The sequence below is a fragment of the Moschus berezovskii genome, chromosome 20, assembly GCF_049115385.1.
Source record: "Moschus berezovskii isolate FMDL1 chromosome 20, NW_MosBer_1.0, whole genome shotgun sequence".
Taxonomy (NCBI): domain Eukaryota; kingdom Metazoa; phylum Chordata; class Mammalia; order Artiodactyla; family Moschidae; genus Moschus; species Moschus berezovskii.
Genome location: NC_142479.1, coordinates 19,940,257 through 19,958,301, shown reverse-complemented (window position 1 = coordinate 19,958,301; position 18,045 = coordinate 19,940,257). Strand labels below are relative to the sequence as shown.

The 18,045-nt window shown below is 50.6% G+C and overlaps 1 protein-coding gene across 7 annotated transcripts in view; it reads right to left on the bottom strand.

Annotated features, from left to right (window-relative positions):
• The window catches only part of MSI2 (musashi RNA binding protein 2), a 402,467-nt gene extending 385,271 nt beyond the window's left edge, over positions 1–17,196 (bottom strand). For 3 of the 7 annotated variants that reach the window (XM_055399098.2, XM_055399088.2, XM_055399156.2), the window contains exons 1-5: positions 17,055–17,196; positions 16,724–16,764; positions 16,316–16,397; positions 15,534–15,618; positions 11,744–11,785 (exon numbers count right to left, since the gene is read on the bottom strand). In XM_055399098.2, the coding sequence (XP_055255073.1) occupies positions 11,744–11,785; positions 15,534–15,618; positions 16,316–16,397; positions 16,724–16,764; positions 17,055–17,116 (312 nt within the window). In that variant the 5' untranslated portion in view covers positions 17,117–17,196. Of the gene's footprint in view, positions 1–11,743; positions 11,786–15,533; positions 15,619–16,315; positions 16,398–16,723; positions 16,765–17,054 lie in introns of those variants that run through there. The other 4 variants (XM_055399114.2, XM_055399122.2, XM_055399149.2 and 1 more) reach the window with 4 other exon arrangements.
• Between the last annotated feature and the right edge of the window lie 849 nt (positions 17,197–18,045).

The following is an 18,045-nucleotide window of genomic DNA, read 5'->3' as shown; positions in this document are numbered from 1 at the left end:
CAACAATCCCACGAGTGTAACACCACCTCCATCTTACAGAAGGTTTAGATAAACTTGATTCAGATCACACAGCTGGTAAATGGTAGAACAAGGACTCAGAGTCAGCCCAGGCCCTGAGACACTGGGCCACCCCGCCTCCATAAGAAGGAGCCGGAACAGCACAATCAGTGAGTCGGCGCAGGGAGGGGTTGGCCACATTTGGAGCTTTCTTCCCTGTACTTTCAGCCCCAAACCTGAAATGACCCCAACTCATCCCCAAGCTGGTCTCATGATTGCTCTAACTCAAATAATTGTTCTATTCAAGCTCTCCCATCAGTATCTGAGACAAGAGCCTCAGGGGCCTCAGGAGCTGGTCTCTAGGCGGCTTTTAAAGCCCCTGCACAGGGGGAAGACAGGTGAGGATGCTAGAGTTCAAACTCACAAAGCACCTCTGGACCCTTGGGGGCTTTGTCTGAAAAAGGGTCACTTTCCACGAACACAATCAGTCCTGCTCCTGGGGTGCCCAGGGGGGCTGATCATCCTCACTCCATCACCTCTCCACAGCTTGGGGAAAAGCTCAGGTGATGGTTTCCACAGTTCCTTCGGCTTAACCCACGGGGCCGTGCTGAAGAGGAGCCGCTCGGAGAGCTCACACTACGAATGCACAGGCTCTGAGCGAACAGGACGATGTGGCGATAAAGGCAATCACAACATGCTAACGTGGCAGCACGCCAAACGCGAGCTGCCCAGGCAGGACTCTGCTCAGAAGAACTTTAATTGAATTCTTTCAGCAAGTGCAGCAGGAAAATTCATAATGAGGGCCCCTCCCCCCATGTCAGTCAGGCTCTACCATGGTGTGGATCCAGTGAAAACTCACTGCTAACAAGGATATGGGACGTGTACGGACCTTAACCTGAACATCGTGTACTGCAGGGGAAAACAATGATCAAACCCCTGGATTTTTCTTTTCAAGGCGATTTAAGTAAGGCATTCTGCCATAATCAGCTTTACTACCCCTATTAGCACAGGAAAACAAGTTCTGAACCTGGCTCCCTAGTGAAAAACGCAAAATTTGTATAATTAAAATTATACTTGTGAAATTCAAACACACTTTAATTTCCTAAGGGCCCCCTAATCAAGTCAGAAGTTCTTACTAAAACCAATTATCTGCTTTGAAAACAGACGAGGAAACAGATACACATAGCAGCTCTTGTGCAGAGTCACAGCCCAGGCTTTTCCTAGGTTCAAACATCCTGATTTGCTCCATTTCCCACAGGTGAGAGAGACAACAAATCTACTAGCTGGCTTTTATTCTGTGCCTCGTGTGCAACTTTAAACACTTTTGTTTGCCTTTAGCTACAGAAATGACATATATAAGAAATATTCCAGAGGGAACTGAATTGAAAGTGATGGAAAAAAAAAAAACAGGCACACACCAAAATACACAGTGCATTTCCACCCACCCATCCCACTCTAGGTCCTATGTCGGTATTTTTTCCCTAAGATCTCACACTAGATTTTCAAACACTTGCCCATTAGTCTCTAGAAGGCTCACGCCAACACCAGGATGAGGCATTAGAGATTCTGGCCTCACTTCTGGAAGTGTCTGACAGCAGGACCAGGTGTCATCCAGGTCCCATCCAGGTCCCATCCAGGAAGACAGCAAAACCCAGCTTTCTCACATCCTCACCAGGTAATCTACCCGAAATGTTGCGGCTTCTCCTGAGTAACTGGAAATTTTTACACAAGAGCAACATGGAAATATGGAACACTCTCCAAGGCACTAAAATATTTAAGAAGCAGTTGTTGCAATGTTCCACTTATACCATCAATATGAAATGTTATCAGTCTAGGGCCTTAAAAATAAAAAAGCCATTCACCAACAGGCCTTCTCCTCCCCCCACTGCCTGGAATTCATCTGAGAGATGAGAATATTGACTTTTCACACTCCTGGACCCAGCACTCCATCAGTATACGGCTCTGGGATGTGGCCTCACCCGTCACTCACAAAATAAAATGCCTCCCGGTTGAAAACTTTACTTTTCAGTCGATGGGAATACAGTGCTCGCTACACATGGCCTCTCAAGAGTGGAGAATCCTGCAGCCAAGTGAGCAGGATTTGGTGTTAAAACTTTCATCGGAAGACAGGAAGCTCGAGGGGGCACACACCACACGCGGGCACCCATGCACATGTGCCCAAGGAGACGCATCCTGCTACTAGCAAGTCCTGGGAACAGCTCTGCCTCGCTGGACCCCTGCCTCCCTCCCACCAGAGCGGTCACCTCATTAACGTCACTCAGCATCACAGTTTGCTACACTAGGGCTTTCTGCACTCTTCCCGCAGGCAGCCCAAAGCCGGCTTCCACTGTAAACTTCTGTTCCTTGGGAAACTATCAAAAGCTTGGATTGGAAAAAAGCGAAAAAAAATCTCATAGGCCCTCTCTGCTCACACTTTTCCCTCCTCCATTTTCTTCTCTTTGGTGCTTTATTCAAAATCATTATACACACAAACCATATTCTGAAAGTCATTTACAACAGGCTGGCTTAAAAAATAAAAAGATGGTGACTGGAGGGGCCCATCTCTGTGCAATTGCCCAAAGAGAATAATTCATTTTGGTGGAGGATATGAATGAAGCGCTGAATACATTCCAACATCATTTTCTGACCTTCAAAACAATAAAAATGTAAAAACCCCAAAGAAAGAAGGCCCAGGGTGGCAGGAAAGAGACTCTCTTGACCGGCCCCCCCCAAGGAATTTATTCTCCTGAATCTTCTAAAGCACTCTGCCCCCAGAATGCATCATCAAGACCATTTTATTAGATTTTTCTAAACCCTTGAAAGTGTCACATAATTGAAATAGAAACAGCAATTTAGAGTTCTGAATGGATTTCTTAAAAAGAAGACTCCGTGCTGGCTCACACCCCCTCCTTGGCTGCTCCCGTCCCTAACCTAAATTTAAGGCCCTCGCGTACAAAACCCTATTTATCTTTTAAATCCTCCCCTGCCATAAAAGTTACACGGTCCCCTAATGCCTTAGATTTCAGGACATTTGGGAGAAACTCATCCCAGACAACAAGCTAAAAAAAGAATCCATTAGCATTAACTTGCCTGTCACAGCCAGTGACAAATAAATGAACATGATGCTTTCAGATCAGTCATTGGTGGAACTGCCCCCAGGCAGATGAAGACCAGGCCTGGGAGACAGAAGGCTCACGGGGAGACCTCTCACACGGCGGCGGTGTCTCAGCTGTGCCCTGGCTGCTCCCCAGGACGCCACTCTCAGGAGCAGCAAAAACAGGCACCAGATGCAAAAGGAAAACGCACTCCCAGTGCCCACCGAGCATCCCAGGATAAAGTGTGCTCCCTTCGAGAGCCAGTGACACAGAAGTTCCCACATCTCAACAGGCTGTTCTATCTGCCATCCCTAGAAAGGGCCAACAGTACCCATCAACCCGTGAGCTTCCAGGGAAGAGCCTCTGACGATGCAGGCAGTGCCATCTCCTGGGGACAGGAACAGATCACGAGTGCCCACCCGGGACCCTCTATGTGCAGGGATCACCCCATGCCCTTCATCTGTATTCACTCAAACCAGTTCTAGAATGTAAGAAATACTAAAATCCCCATTTCACAGATGAAGAAATGGAGGCACCAAAACATTAAGTGATTTGTCCAAAACTCCATAGCTATTTAAGTGGCACTTCACTGTGCTAAACAGGTTCTTAAAACACAGGCAATAGAAACCAACCTGAAGCTTCCTGACCAGCGCACAACAATGCTAATCCTTGGCCTGAGCATTGAATAGTGTCAGGCAAAGTGCAGGAACCTAAGATCTATCTACTCGTGGCGGATGGAGTAAAGCTGAGTAGTTAAAGAAATCAAGGAGTTGGGATTCAGACAGACCAAAGGCCAACCCTGCCCCTTACTCGTCCCGTGATCCTCGGAAAGTTCCTTATCCGCCTCAGCCTCAGTTTCCCCGTTTATCAAATGGAGAGAATACCAACTCCTGCAAAGGATTATTGCAAGGATTAAACTAAATTAAGGAGACAGAGGCTTAGCATGCTTCCTCAAACATACTGACACACAATATGACAGTCATTACTCTAAATTAAGGCTTTTCTTCTGGATTATTCAAGATCTCAAAATAAGGCAGTACAGTAAGCTAAGTACACACCCTGAGAATTAACTTTCCGGAGAGCTAGGAGCTTGATGCTATCTACCTTTGAAGGACAGGGTGACAAAGGACACCCTTTTGTGCGTGGGGCCCAAATACGTGAACCTGGTTGGTCCCAGGTGGACCAACCACCCTTGGCTGCTGCTACACGTGCCACAGGGTGCTTGGGCCCAAGACCACACTTGCTCACGCCTCTCACACTGCAGAGAAGGCAGAGGTCGTGATTCCCCGTGATCCCACGCCCCTCCCACCGGGCAGCCACTCACCCAAAGGTGACCCCAAGCAGATATCACCTATGAAATCACAGGTCAGGACACGCTGAGCCACGGGGCACAGGCATCGATGTTCCACAGTCTGTGATTTCCAAACCAAGAAACGACACGTCAACGTCTAAACACGGTAAGGTCAAGATCACAAGCTGGAGAAGGACAAAACACAGAACTCTGGAATTCTGTTTGTACCATGGCCGACTGTAAAAAGAGACAAAACGGAGGGGAGGACGAGAAGGCGGAAACTAGAGAATGACAGGGCTCTTGGTAGCTGCCACGCCCCCCGAATATCAGGGAGGGTATCAGCCCAGAGCATCACCCCTGGAGAAGGGCCAGCAGCCAGAGAGAACGCAGTCAGAGTCACAAGCCCGGGATGGGGACGTTCTCCCTGGAATGGCACAGCCTCAGTCCTCACGGGCATCCCAGCTCCCACGCTGGTCCGAAAGCGCTGAAACCTGGTACGGAGAGCCCCACGATCCTGCACACGCACAGCAGGGCCCCAGCACCCACGCAGGTGTGGGTGCTTGGCCTGGCCTCCGAGGCCTTCCACAAGCTGGCCCCAGCCTGCCATCCGGGTCCCTTTCCGAGAGCCGAGTGGCACACACGCCCGCCTCCAGCTGCGCGTCCTGACCCCCTGGCCCCTGGTGGGAAGAACTGCATTCCTGCCATTCTTCTTGCCTACCTGTCCTTCAGAACCCAGGGCAAAAGGCACCTCCTCCGAGGGGCTGTCCTCCCCCCTTTTCTCGAACTGCTGCCCCTCTCTCTTACTGGGCTTACTGCATCCTCCCAACCCAGAGCTAAGGCCCCTGAAGACGAGCATGGTGTCTGTTTCAGCACCCTGCTTTCCTTCTATCCAAACAGAGGTCAGGGTGTACAAAAGAGCATGGTTAGAAGCTAAGCACTTTTTTAATTAGTAAAATCTGCCTGTGCCTTTATCGTCCTGTAGAGGCGATAAGGCATGAACCTAACCAACCATAAAACCCAGAACAAAGCACCTAACACAGTCCCGGGTGCTGGGCAGAAACCTGGTAAATAATTACTAAACGCTGAGCGGGGCATCTGAATGCACAAAAGACGTGGCCAGCGCCCAGCCCCCATCACCCTCACCCTGCTGAGGTTTTCACACCGGCTGGTGCAGTGCACACTTTGCTCGCTGCTTCTCTGTCCCACTACAGGGAAGGCCGCATGAGGGCAGGGTCTCCGTCTCACTCTCTACACCACTCCCCAGAGCCACACACAGAGTCTGGCCCACGGCAGGTGCTAAACAACATTCGGTGAATACATGAATGCATGAGTGCCTGCCTGGCAGAATACCACATATATTTTTGCTAATTTATTATTGTTGGAAGGCCCATCCCAAAGAAAAGGTAAAGTGCTGTGGAAATGCAGAAAAAGAAGAGACAGCATCATGGAAGATGTAACTAAGTTGGGCTTTGAAAGAGGGGTCTATCCGGGACTTCCCTGGTGGCCCAGTGGCTAAGACTCCTGGCTTCCAATGCAGGGGGCCTGGGTTTGATTCCCTGGTCAGGGGACTAGATCCTACGTGCTGCAACCAGGAGTTCACATGCCACAGCTGAAAGATTCCTCATGCTCCAACAAAGACCCAGTGCAGCCAAATAAATAAAATAAATACTGAAAAAATAAACTGTCAGAATGGCTTTAGTTCAGTTCGGTCGCTCAGTCGTATCCGACTCTTTGCAACCCCCTGAACCGCAGCATGCCAGGCCTCCCTGTCCTTAGAAAGTGTGATTCAAAGTTGTACAGACCCCTGAGCTTAACCCCATGTTTCTTTTTACAAAAGAAAGGAAGGGGGTTCTGTCTTGTACAACAGAGGGAAGGAAGGGCGGTGCAGACAGGGACCCGCAAAAGGGCAGTTCTTCGGGAAAGCAGAAGGAACACTCCGGGGGCCAGCTGCCAAAGGTGAGATGAGCTGCAGCATAAGCCAGAAGCAGGTCCCCGGACAGACCCTGAAGGACCAACCCTACCAGGCTGAGTCCAGAGTTTGTTCAGTGGGCATTGGGAAGCCACTGAGGCTTTCCTACAGCACCCCAAAAGTGGAGTCAGCAAGCAGAAACCACGAGACGAGCTCTGAGTAAAACCAACAAACCAGATCAAACAAGAGGACAGACATAAGCAGACCCAACTCCCTTCCGTGTTCTCGGGCTCCTGCCCGGAGAACGTTGAGGTTTAAAAACACGAAACAGGAGGCCCCCAAGATGGGCAGCTGGCTCCTCGGGCAGAGCTTTCCTCCTCCTCTCGTCCCTGAGGGGCACAGGGGTCTCACCCGTCTGCCGGAAACATCTGACATAGAACACCGGCCCCCCGGCCTCCAGGTGGACTGACCTTAGCGTTGAAACGCAAGCACGTGAGGAAAGGCAAAAATCCAGGGAAAGGACATTTGTAGGACGAGGTGCCCCTCCCTTCCGAGCTGACACCTGCTGCTGCCGGGAAGGCAGGAAAGAGCAGGAAGGAGCCGCGCACCCCGACAAGAAGGAAGCTCAGCCGCTAATCCCCCGAGGCCCTCGCTGCGGGAGAAGAGGCTGCTGACACCCCGCCGCCGCCCGGCTGGGGAGGGCAGCCCACCGGCAGTTGGGTAACAGCGGCGCCCCAGATGACAGCTGCAGATCACCCAGGATGGCACGACGCTGGGAGGACCGACCCGCAGCAGCAGGGGAGGCCAGATGTCGAAAACTCACCCCTCGCCCTTGAGAAGCTGCCAAGAAACCGCTCCCCCGGAACAGGAGGTGGGTGGATGAAATGCTCGGGCTGCCCTGCACCCATGTGGAGAGCCTTCCAGGGGACAGGAAAACCTGGCTTCGGGCTTAACCTTGCCACAACTTAGCTACGTGGCCTGGGGCCACTGACATTAACTCCCCAAGTGTCAGCTGCCTCCCCTGTGAAAAGAGCAGGCTGGATTCCACTCATTCACTGAACAGTTACTGAATGCCAGCCATCAGCAGCCCTCTGCCATCAAGGGGCTTACATTCCAAGGAAGAATTTCCTTAGGTCATCTGAACCATCATAATTTTTTTCAATTCTACAAAAATAATTCTATGATGACAGTGCCAGCAGACATTCTCTGGGTGCTCCTTTGCACCAAGCTCCCAGCAAAGGCTTCTGTATTCCCCTTGAAAACAGTTCCACGTGGGGCAGTCCATGAGTCCCAGGTTTAAAGCAGAAGAAACTGAGGCCTACAGGGCCAGGGTCAGCCAGCTGTGAATGAAGGCAACCAAAGAGGCTGAACAGATGAGATTCCCCTTAATAAACAGATACAGTTCTGGCCTCGGAAACTGGCCATCAGGGGGGTGGTGGTTTAGTCACCAAGTCCTGTCCAACTCTTGGGACCCCATGGCCTGTAGCCCGCCAGGCTCCTCTGTCCATGGGATTTCCCAGGCAAGAACACTGGAGTGGGCTGCCATTTCCTTCTCCAGGGGACTCTTCCCAACTCAGGAATCAAACCTTTGCAAATGGATTCTTTACCACTGAGCCACCAGGGAACTGGGGGATGCCTTATTATACATAGGGATAATTAGGGCAGATGGTAAATTATGCCCAGACTCACTCTTGCCCCAAGATGCTGGGCAGTCTCCTGGCTCCTCCACACAAGAAAAAGAAACCACAATCTCGAGCAAAACTCTTCCAGGGAGCCAACACTTCACCCAAAGAGACCAACGAAAGGGTATGATGACATGATTGATTCCAGTCATTCCCGTTTCTCCAATGGCTTCAAATTAAGTCATCTTTTTAGAGGAGCATGACCACTTTATTCTTTAAGACAGAGGGGGAAGCTCTTACATGTTTTACCAAATGAAATAATCATCCAGAGAAACAAAGACACAGAACAGACCTATCTTCTTCTGATCAAAATGCACTTCACTAATTAATGGCTACTGGTCTCCAGAGAGTTTGCCCTCGACTAGTTAATAATGCCCATTATACTTCACTTGAGATGTGAACATTCATATCGCAAAGGGGGAGAGATGAATTGCAGAATTCAAAACCCTTCCTCGGGTCGCTCATTAAAAGTCTGGTCAAAACAGGTTTTTATTTATATGATACATTAAAGAATATTATGACAGTCCTAATATGAGATCTGATCTTCACTGCTACGGATTTTCTTTGGTATTCAGCTACAGTTTCTTTCCAGCAGTCTTGTTTTAACACCTCCGTGGAATATTTCTCCGGTGAGTGTTAGCAAGGAGGGACAGCCGGAGAGCAGAGAAATGAACTTAACTGGAAGACACGCTGACGCATCATTCACAAGTGCACCACCCAGTCCCTGAGGAGGGGCATGGCTCACCTTGCCACTGGGACCCGGACACACACACCCACACACCAACTGTGCAGGAGGTAAAAAATAAATAAGGCGTGAGTTAACGTTCTACTCTCCTGTCGGCCAGGTTTTGGCCTCCAACACCACCTTCAGTCTGAAATTCCCCTGGTTGGACTCAAGTTCTGTCGGAAAATAACCGTTGACAAGGAAGGCGCTCTCTGCCTGCCCTGCCCCAGAGGCCAACCAGCACAGCGCACCCCCAACTCCAGAACCCCCGAAAGATGCCAAGGGCGCGGACGGAGGGCCCACTGGGCAGAATCCAGCGTGTGACGCCACGGGGCCGGTGGAGCGCCAGGGCATGGGGTGCTGGCTGAGGCCCCATCCTCGCAGCCCGGGGACCACTCAGAGCCACCACCTCTCCACACCCCTCGGCGCCCCCAAGGACAGACGCCACGAGAGGGCACAGTTCTGGGCTAGGTTACACCACTGCACAACCCAACCATGGTTTCCAGAAAAAGGGAATACTAGCACCCAGCTCACAGGGCATAGGTGAAGACCGAGGGAGTCAATATGCATCACATCCCTTCCACAGCACCTGGCACAGAAACTCAGTTAATGCTGTCACCATTACTAGACCTCTCACAGGATTAGCGCCACAAAAATAACATGAAGAGCATGAGGTAACTAAGCCACAATGGAAAAGAATCTGAAAAAGGACGTATACACACACGTATGCACACACACACATACATGTACATGAATCACTGCTGTACACCAGAAGCTAACACAACACTGTAAATCAACCACACTTCAAAAAGAGAAATTAAAAACACAAAAACAGCAAGGACCAGGTATGGTATGACCACACCCTAGGTTTTTTTTCAGGCACTTTACCTTTCTTAATTTATTTCTCACCAAAGCTCAGTGAGATGGAGAAATTGAGGTTCGAGGAAGTTAAATGATTTGCCCAAATTTATACGGTTAACAAGTAGTCCGGTCGGGATCCAAACGCGGGCTGTTGAACTTGAAAACAACAGTGGTGATTAAACCAACAATGATGATGCTGGCAATGATGAAAATGATGAGTCGCAAGGCCCTCACCCTGTGCGGGCTCTTTTATTCTTCACAACTCCCTTCTGAGGGAGTCACTGTCATCAGCCCCATTTTACAGATGAGCAAACTGAGAACAGGTGATTTCTCAGTGTTGCAGGACCTAGGATTCAGATGGAGATAACGGATAGAAAAACTTTTTGTGAAGAATGTGTATCATAAAAAGTAAGGTATTATTATGAAATCCCTAGAATTCCATAGAAAGATGTCTTCGCCAACTAGTTTAATGTTAGCTCACATCCCAAAGTCTGATAATTCACCAAAACCATCCCAGACTCTGGGGAGGGCAGGGGACACTTTGACAAGCTTGAGAAATATTCTGTCTTGTGTTTAAGTTGAAAGCATCACTGAAATACTCACCAGAATATATTAAAATAAAATACTGTCCTCCTGGTTTTAAAAAAAATGAGAGAGTTGAGGAGGAGCTACAAAGGAGAGGAGAAACCTATGGTTTGACCAAGTCAGGGATTTTTTTCCAGTTTCCTGCTAGAACCTGATCCAAGTTCTGGGTGATCAAATGACTAACCTGGAAATTTGAAGATTCACGTTTATGGAAGAAACAGCAATTCTTCCAAATCAGGAAACCTTGCTAATCCTGGACGCCTTCTGAAACATCAAGGATCACGCACAGTTTGGAAAGCAATAAACACTAAAGAGAGTCCAAAAGTTTGTGCTCAGTATAGAAATGCTCTGACTCCTCTGATTCATTAACTTCTATCACTTGCTTAAGCATCAAGGGGAAAAAATGCCTTAAGAAAATACTCCACTATTTTCGTTTAGAGATTTGTGTTTCCTTCTGAAGAGAGAAAGGAAGGGAAGAAAAAGAAAGAGTCACGTGGAAGGAAGAGAGGGAGAGGAGAGGAGGAAGGAGTCGCACGGCAGGCTCCAGCCTGAAAGTCTCAAGATGCCATCCCCGAAAGCCAACTATTTCTTCATTAATGTGCAAAACCATTCCTCCCCTTGCACAACTGAAAAGGTCCCACTTCTGGGAGACCATGCTTAAAGAAACAAACTGAACTGGCCAAAACCACAATATTATCTTTTTATGACCTACACAGACACTTCACCTTTTCCCCTTCCCCTTAAAAAAGCGCCAAGGCCACAAGAAGTGGAAAAAGTATTTCTTCCGGGATTACCCAGGGAAGAGAAAAGTATAATTTTAAAAGTGTAAATTTAGCATGGAAGCCATAAGCCCTTTAAATCTCACCTTGGGCTTTATGCAGCTGTGTTCTCATGACCACACCTGGCAAGCGCAGTGAAAATTATGTTAACTACACACTTGGGAAATGGTGAAGGCCTATCTCAAGCCGTTCAGCAAGCCTTGCAGTACCACTCCTGCAAGGGGACGTTTCCAGCTCTTCTCCGCCTGGGCACCAGCCCTTGCACAAAACAGCAGCACACTACTGGCTTCAAGTGTGCCTAGACGGACCCAGCCTACCTGAAAACAACACATGCACCGCTTCCTCGGTCGGACTGAGGGCATCGGGGGTCTACAAAGTTGTTTTTCCAAGACAGGACAAGCTGTTCACTTAAATTCTCCCGTCCTTAAACTCCAAGTTGTTAGACCTCAGAAGAGTACCCTCCGAAAGAATCACAAGGAAATGGCCAACTTTTCCTGATGGGATCTCAGCAATGCTTAAAAAATAAATAGAATGCTTGCATAAATATTGCAACAGACGGTGCTATGTCCTCCCACGAAAGCACAGGCTGGTCCCTGCCCCCAGATGGATGCTCAGACCCACCTGGGAATAGCTGACTAGCAGACGCTCGGCTATCTCCCACAGCGCCTGGCCTGGCCCCCCTCACTGCCACATGCTGATACCCTGAAGAAATGGGGTGCACCAGGCTTCAACACATCGCTGCCAGTGCTCTGTTTGAAATCTGAAATCCTTGGCAACCACCTCTGAGTGCTAAAATCCTATTACTGCTTCTCCTACTTACCTTGGGTTGTGCTCGACGAGGAAACGCAACTTTGGGGTCAATCTGGGGGAAGAAAGGGGAAAGGAGGAGTCAGCTGTAGGACTTTGAGGGGAGAAAAACGATTACGATTAATCGCCTAAGTATTCATCACTCATTTCTCAGGCTCTGAACCCAGCTTTCAGTAACTGCTCAAATAACGCAAGTTTCCTTAAAGTTTGACATAAACTTTAACAGTCCCTCCCAAAATGTAACAAACATGGCAAGCCCTTCTGAAATGCCCCACTGTGTATTTCAAAGTGCAATGCTTTAACAAGCCAGACAGCGTGTGTTCTTATTTAGGCAAGGACAATGAACATTAAACGGTACCTGCATCTAATTTGTGATGCACGGCTGGGAGAAAAGATGGGAACATCATCATTGAGAAAAATCAAAACATGAAAATTACATGGAAGGTCCTTTCAGCAATAAGTAATTGGATGGTAGTCCTCCTCAACGATAACTAAACAACACAGGTGGAAAAGAGGATTCCAAAAATTTTTTAAATTAGCAACATCCAAAAAGCCCCCCATCGACATCCAATAGGATGCTCTGCTTGAATTAGTTCACTCATCTTTTGCAAAGTAAAATTACCTATGATGAATCAGAAGAACAGTTCATTCTGTAGTTATACCTCAAAAGAAAGCAGGTGTCAAAAAACTATGGAGCCTGAGTTGGTTCTTAAAATAATAATAAAAAATTAAAATAAAAGGAAACGTAGGAGCTAAATGCACCTGGATTTAAAAAATCACAGGGGTAAAGATCTATCAGCAACCTAAACCCATATTACAAAAGTAAGGCCATTATAGGGAGAAAGTAAAAGAAAAAAAAAAATTACTGAAAAAAAGCAATCAGAATCTAGTGTAACAATTAGTGTATTCCCCCTACCCCAACCTCAATCTGAATGGACAAAAAACTGTACTCCACATCAGACATCTGCAGGTCTCAATCAGGGACTGGCTTTAAAACCTCAAACAATTCCCACAGACGCTTTTGAGCCTGATAGGCTGATTTGAGAGGGGGAAAGTTGTTGGAGAGAAAATATGAAGAAGGAAGGAATGAAAAAATATTCCCACTGTTAGTTTTCATTAGATTTCTAAATGTCACAAATCTTTGGGAAAAATTCAACCCAGAGCGTGGCAAGAATACAGCTACAAGTTAGTTATTTATCCGCTTTGGCTTTCATATTAAAATTTTCCCCTTTTAAAATGTAAATCTCAACCTTGTTTTCAGTTCTGCCACGGGGGCGGACGCAAGAGTAATGCTTTGGGAAAAAGCACGGGGGTGGGGGGGGGTGGGGGGGGGGTGGGGAGTCACAGCAGAGCTGATTCTGTTCCCAGACTTAACATCCCCTAGGACCTAGGCGGTAAGACATAAAGATTTACCACTTTTACTAAGGTAGTTTAAAGACCTCATAAAAGTCTGCAGCATGTTTTCCACCTTTAAACATCACCTGAGAAATGAGAGATTACTTTGCAAAAACTAAAACAGACAAAAAAAATCTCTGATCTAGGAAACTACCCTTTCATGGAGATTAACATTACCGCAGCTACAGGTATATTCAGCACTGACTAGGAGCTGTCGACAGGAGAAATACAACAGGTGTGGATTTTCCATGCTGTTGACCAAACATAAGACAGATATGTCTTTTCATAAACACTCCCCCAAAGTGGCTGTCTTTAAGTTGATCAGCACACAATTGCAATAAGCACCATGTTTGTGGGGTAAAAGGTGAGGAATATGTCAAGAGAAAAAGGCCAGGAGCTGGAGGAAGGTAGACAGAAGTAAAGAAAGCACAGCGCTTTAAAAATATATTAAAAATATAAAATTACAAAACTCGAAGCCAATTCAAAATTCCGGTATCGGGTGTTGGTAACAGCGTGTTATACCACAGTGAAAGTTCTTCCATGGGTCAAGTGTACACGCTGAAACCTCAAATGGAGAGGGCAGGTCAAGAGAAAAATGGCAAATCCCAACCTTTTGTACGTCCCTGTCAACTATTTTTTTAAAAAACGAACGAAAAAGAAAACTACCAAAAATGAAAACATTAGTTAGTTAGGTACAGCTCTACTTACTGTAGCTACAAATCCTCTAGGAAAAAACTAGGGTACTATTTTGGATGTGAATGGCCGTTACCTAAACAAAGCTTTTAAGGTAACAGTAAACAAGATCCTCGTTTCCATGTCAATAAACCAACCGCGTCTGCCTCCTGCACTGAACGTTGAAACAAAGTCAAAAGCTAGGTTATACTAAATAACAGTGACCAAAACATGTCTACAATTATCGAGGCAAAACTGCAAGCTCTGCATCTGATATGGAGGGAGACAACCCACCAGCCACCATAGAAATCAAACGCTATTTCTCCCCCACAGGGTGGGCAGAGGGGTGGATAATAAATTCCCAAACTTATCCTGAAATCTCTCTCCTCTTTAATTTTATTAGCTTTGTGAAATGTCTAGCCAAGAAGTCTAGGAGATAAAAAATCCTTCATAGGTCCGTTATCACCCTGCAAACAACTGTCCCTGAAACTAAATGATCTCAAAGTGCAAAAAGGCTGGGCTACAAGCTAGGACAAGTCTAGCTCAGTTAATAAAGCAACCTGGAGTGTGGGGGGTCTTTTCCTGGGGGAGGAGGCGGTAGGAGGTACGCCTCTGACCTCCGATCAGAGAAACAGGGTGAATTTGCAAAATCAATTCAGGGACACCAAAGGTGGCCAGGTTTTTCTTTCCTTCTCCTCCACTCAGAGTTAAAAGTCAAGAGGGACTTGAAAAGATCACTTGTTCTACTCTTTTCTTTTACAGAAGAGGAAACTGAGGCCGAGAGACAGGGAACAGCTTGCCCAAGCTCTGCTCGGACAGCTGGGCCTAGAACCTGATTCCCGGCCTGGACCCAGGGGCCCCCTACGGAGAGGTGAGTCCCCAGCAGGACAGCACTGCACTCCAGCGTCACCGCAGGGACCCTGCCTTGGGCAGCAGTACGGAGACCTTGGGGAAATTCTAGTAGACACACAGGGAAGGCAGGGGAGCCACAGTAAAACGCTAGGAACTCCTCTCCCCACTAAGTGTATTCTCATACACTGATAATTCCCTTCCTCTTCTGACCTTAGAGACCCATATCCCCTCAAGACTGGACCTGAAAACCTTCTCATGCTGTAAAACCACCTACAAGTCAAAGGATCTGAGAAAGGAAAGGAGAAAAAACAAAACACTGATAGCCAAAGCCTTATCCCTTATCAGCCTTAGATTTCACACCATCTGGAGTCACCCACTGGACGCCCAGCTTAGCTCTGGGAGGTCTCCTTCCCTTCTCAAACCGCATTCCGAATCCCAAGTGCCCGGGAGGAACCTGTTGCCTGGACAGTGATTAGCGACCCCGGCCCCCCGGGCGGTCCTGGGGCCGGCCGTGTGCCTTCTATAAGCCGATTCCAACGGCCACACTGGCAGAGCTCAGCTGACAAAGGAAAGTTGCCTCGGCCCGGTGCTGGAGTTTCTTTTCAGGGTCTTGCTGGCCCGGAAGGTAGCCTCTCGCCAAGCCAGCCCCTCCCCCAAGCCGAGGCCTGAAAGCATCGGGGAGGGGGTGCTGCGGGGGGGGCAGACCCTGAAAAGAAACCCCAACCCCGCAGCAGCGGCAAACTTGAAAACCCACAGGAGCTGTGCTGCAGCGCGCCCCGCTCTGAGCAGAGGCAAGAGAGGGCGCTGTCTCTTTAAACGGGGCTGTCAGGGCCCGGGCGGTCCTGGAAAGGGGGCGCGCGACCACACGGAGAGGCAGAACCTACCGTCTTGGAGTCTAACTCGTGGTGGGGCTGGCCTAACACTTTGTCTACACTCGCCGGGTCTGCGAACGTGACGAAGCCGAAGCCTCTGAAATGAGACAAAGAGGGGGAGACACAAACAAGAGAATGTGGCACCATCGGGAGCGGCCAGGAGTGAGCCCTCGCTGCAGGGCGCAGAGCCGAGGGGCCCCCACACCCGCTCCCCCGCCCTCCCCACCCGCCGAGCCTGCAGCCCCCCAGCCCCGCACGGAAACACATCAAGGCTGACCAGGGCAGGGGGGCGGGGGCGGGGCGCGCGGAGGTAACCTGGGGGACGCCGGTGTCCTCACTCCTCGGCCACCTCAGCTTCTCTCCTCCTCCCCCCTTCCCTTTCTTTAACTCTTTGTTTTATTGCAAACCAGCCCCGGCACTCAGAGGGGACACAACCAGCTTTCTAAGAGAGGGGCTTAAGAGTTCGGGGCGCCGCGAGTGCACACATTAAAAAAAAAAAACTATGTAGAAAGTGAATGAAGCTGAATGTCATTTGAAACGGGAGAAAAAGAAGCGAACGGGAAAATGACTTAAAGCGCAGATGTGGACATCCCTGTATCCAGAGTTCAGCACTAATTAACAATAACCTCTGGGGTTAATGGGAAGGGAGTGGGGGAGGATGGAGCGACGTTCGAAACCAGCCACATGCCTGAGCCCCGTTCTAAATCCGCTTAGCTACTTCCGAAGACACCTCCAAAAATAACACTTAAACTTTGTTCTGAAATAAAGACAAAATCCAGAAGGGGATGGTTTACCTGGAGCGTTTCGTAGTGGGATCTCTCATGACCATACATTCTCTAATTTCTCCAAATTTGCTAAAATAGTCTCTAAGGCTATCTGTAGAGAGAGAAAGAGAGAGATGGGGGGGCGGGGGGGGGAGAAGGTGTGGAAAAAAAAAAAAGCAATGCAAATTCTGATCAAGGACAAAAACCAAAAGTAGTTTTCTGTTGTTATTCTGGGGGTTTTTTTGCACACGCGGGGGAAATTCGGCAACAGAGGTCGCGTAGAGGGCTCGGAAAGGATTTGCTATTTAAAAAAATAACCTTGCACAGGAGAAGTGGGGAGCCAATGGCGGGGGGGGGGGGTTCCTACACCGGGATAACAAAGAGCAATAAAGAAGCCAGGAAGCGGGGGACCCGGGCGTGCCCCCCTCCCTCCCTTACCTGGTGAGGTCTGCCAGCTGAGTCCGCCGATAAACATTTTACTGGAGGGAGAAAACAGAACAGAAGTGAGCACCGATGTCAGATCGGCCATTTTGACGTGTAACTTACAAAAGCTAAAGGGAGAGCGGGGGGGAGCGCGCGAGCGGGAGCCGGGAGGTGGGCTGGGGGAGCGGGCGCCGGCCGAACGCCACCCCGAGGTGCGCGGCTCCCCGGGGGGGGCGCCGGCGGGCCGGGGGGCGCTCCGGAGGGGCCGGGCGCCGCGCTCCGCCGGCCCCGCCGCGGCCAGGGGAGAGAGCCGGGGAGGCGCGGGGCGCAGCGGCTGGAAACTTACCCGGGGTCGTGCTGCGAGTCGTTGGCGCCGCCCGAGCCGCCCGGGCCCCCGTTGGCCTCCATGGCTGCGCCCCCCCGCCCCCCCACCCCCGGACACCGAGCCGCGCGGCGATCGGAGCGCAGCGGCGGCCGGCCCCGAGCCCGAGCCCTCCCGCTCCCTCCGCCCTCCGCCTCCTCCCCCCGCCCGGCTCTCCGAGTCCCCGCGAGCGGCGGAGCCGGGGCCGCGCCGAGAGCCGTCACACGTGGGCTCGGCTCCGCTCGGGCCCGCGGCTCGCACACCCCCCGCCCCGCCCCCGCGCCCCCCCGGCCCCCGCGCACGTGGGGCGGGGCTCCAGAACGTCGTGTAACCAGTGCCGCTGACGTCACGGCCCCGCGGGCCCCGCCCGCCCGCCCGCGCGCGCTCGCCGGGCCCCGGCGCCCGGACCCGGGGGGCGGCCCGCGCGCCCCGCGCCCGCGGGGGCCCCGCCTCCGGACGGGCTGGGCGCGGGGGGGGGCGCGCCCCGACCTCCCCGGGGTCACATGGGCTGCGGGGGGGCGGGCGCGCCGGGAAAGGGGGAGGCGCGGGGAGCTCGCTGCCTGCCTGCCTGCCTGCCTGCTCGCTCGAGCCGGAGACGAGGCGCCCCCCACCCCTCCCGCTCGGCCTCTCCATCCAAGTTCCCGGTCCCCGGCCGCCCGGATCCGCGGATGGCAACCGCCGCCCGCCCGCCTCTGCGCCCTTTTTTCCAGCCGCCGCGCAGAAATTTAGGTCAAGGACGTCGGGATCAAACCCAAACCCTGGCGCTCCTCGGGCGCTCCCGGAGACCCCCAGGACGGGGGGCCGGGGGGCTTTCAGGATGGTGCGGACACCCTCCGCACAAACCCCAGCCACAAGTTTTATTTTCCTTTCGCGCTGGAAGTTCTGTCTGGCTCTCGATCCACACCGGCACGTCTTGCGCGGCTCCCCGCCCTTCCCCGGCAGAGGTACGAATCCGTGCCCGGGGAAGGTTATTTTG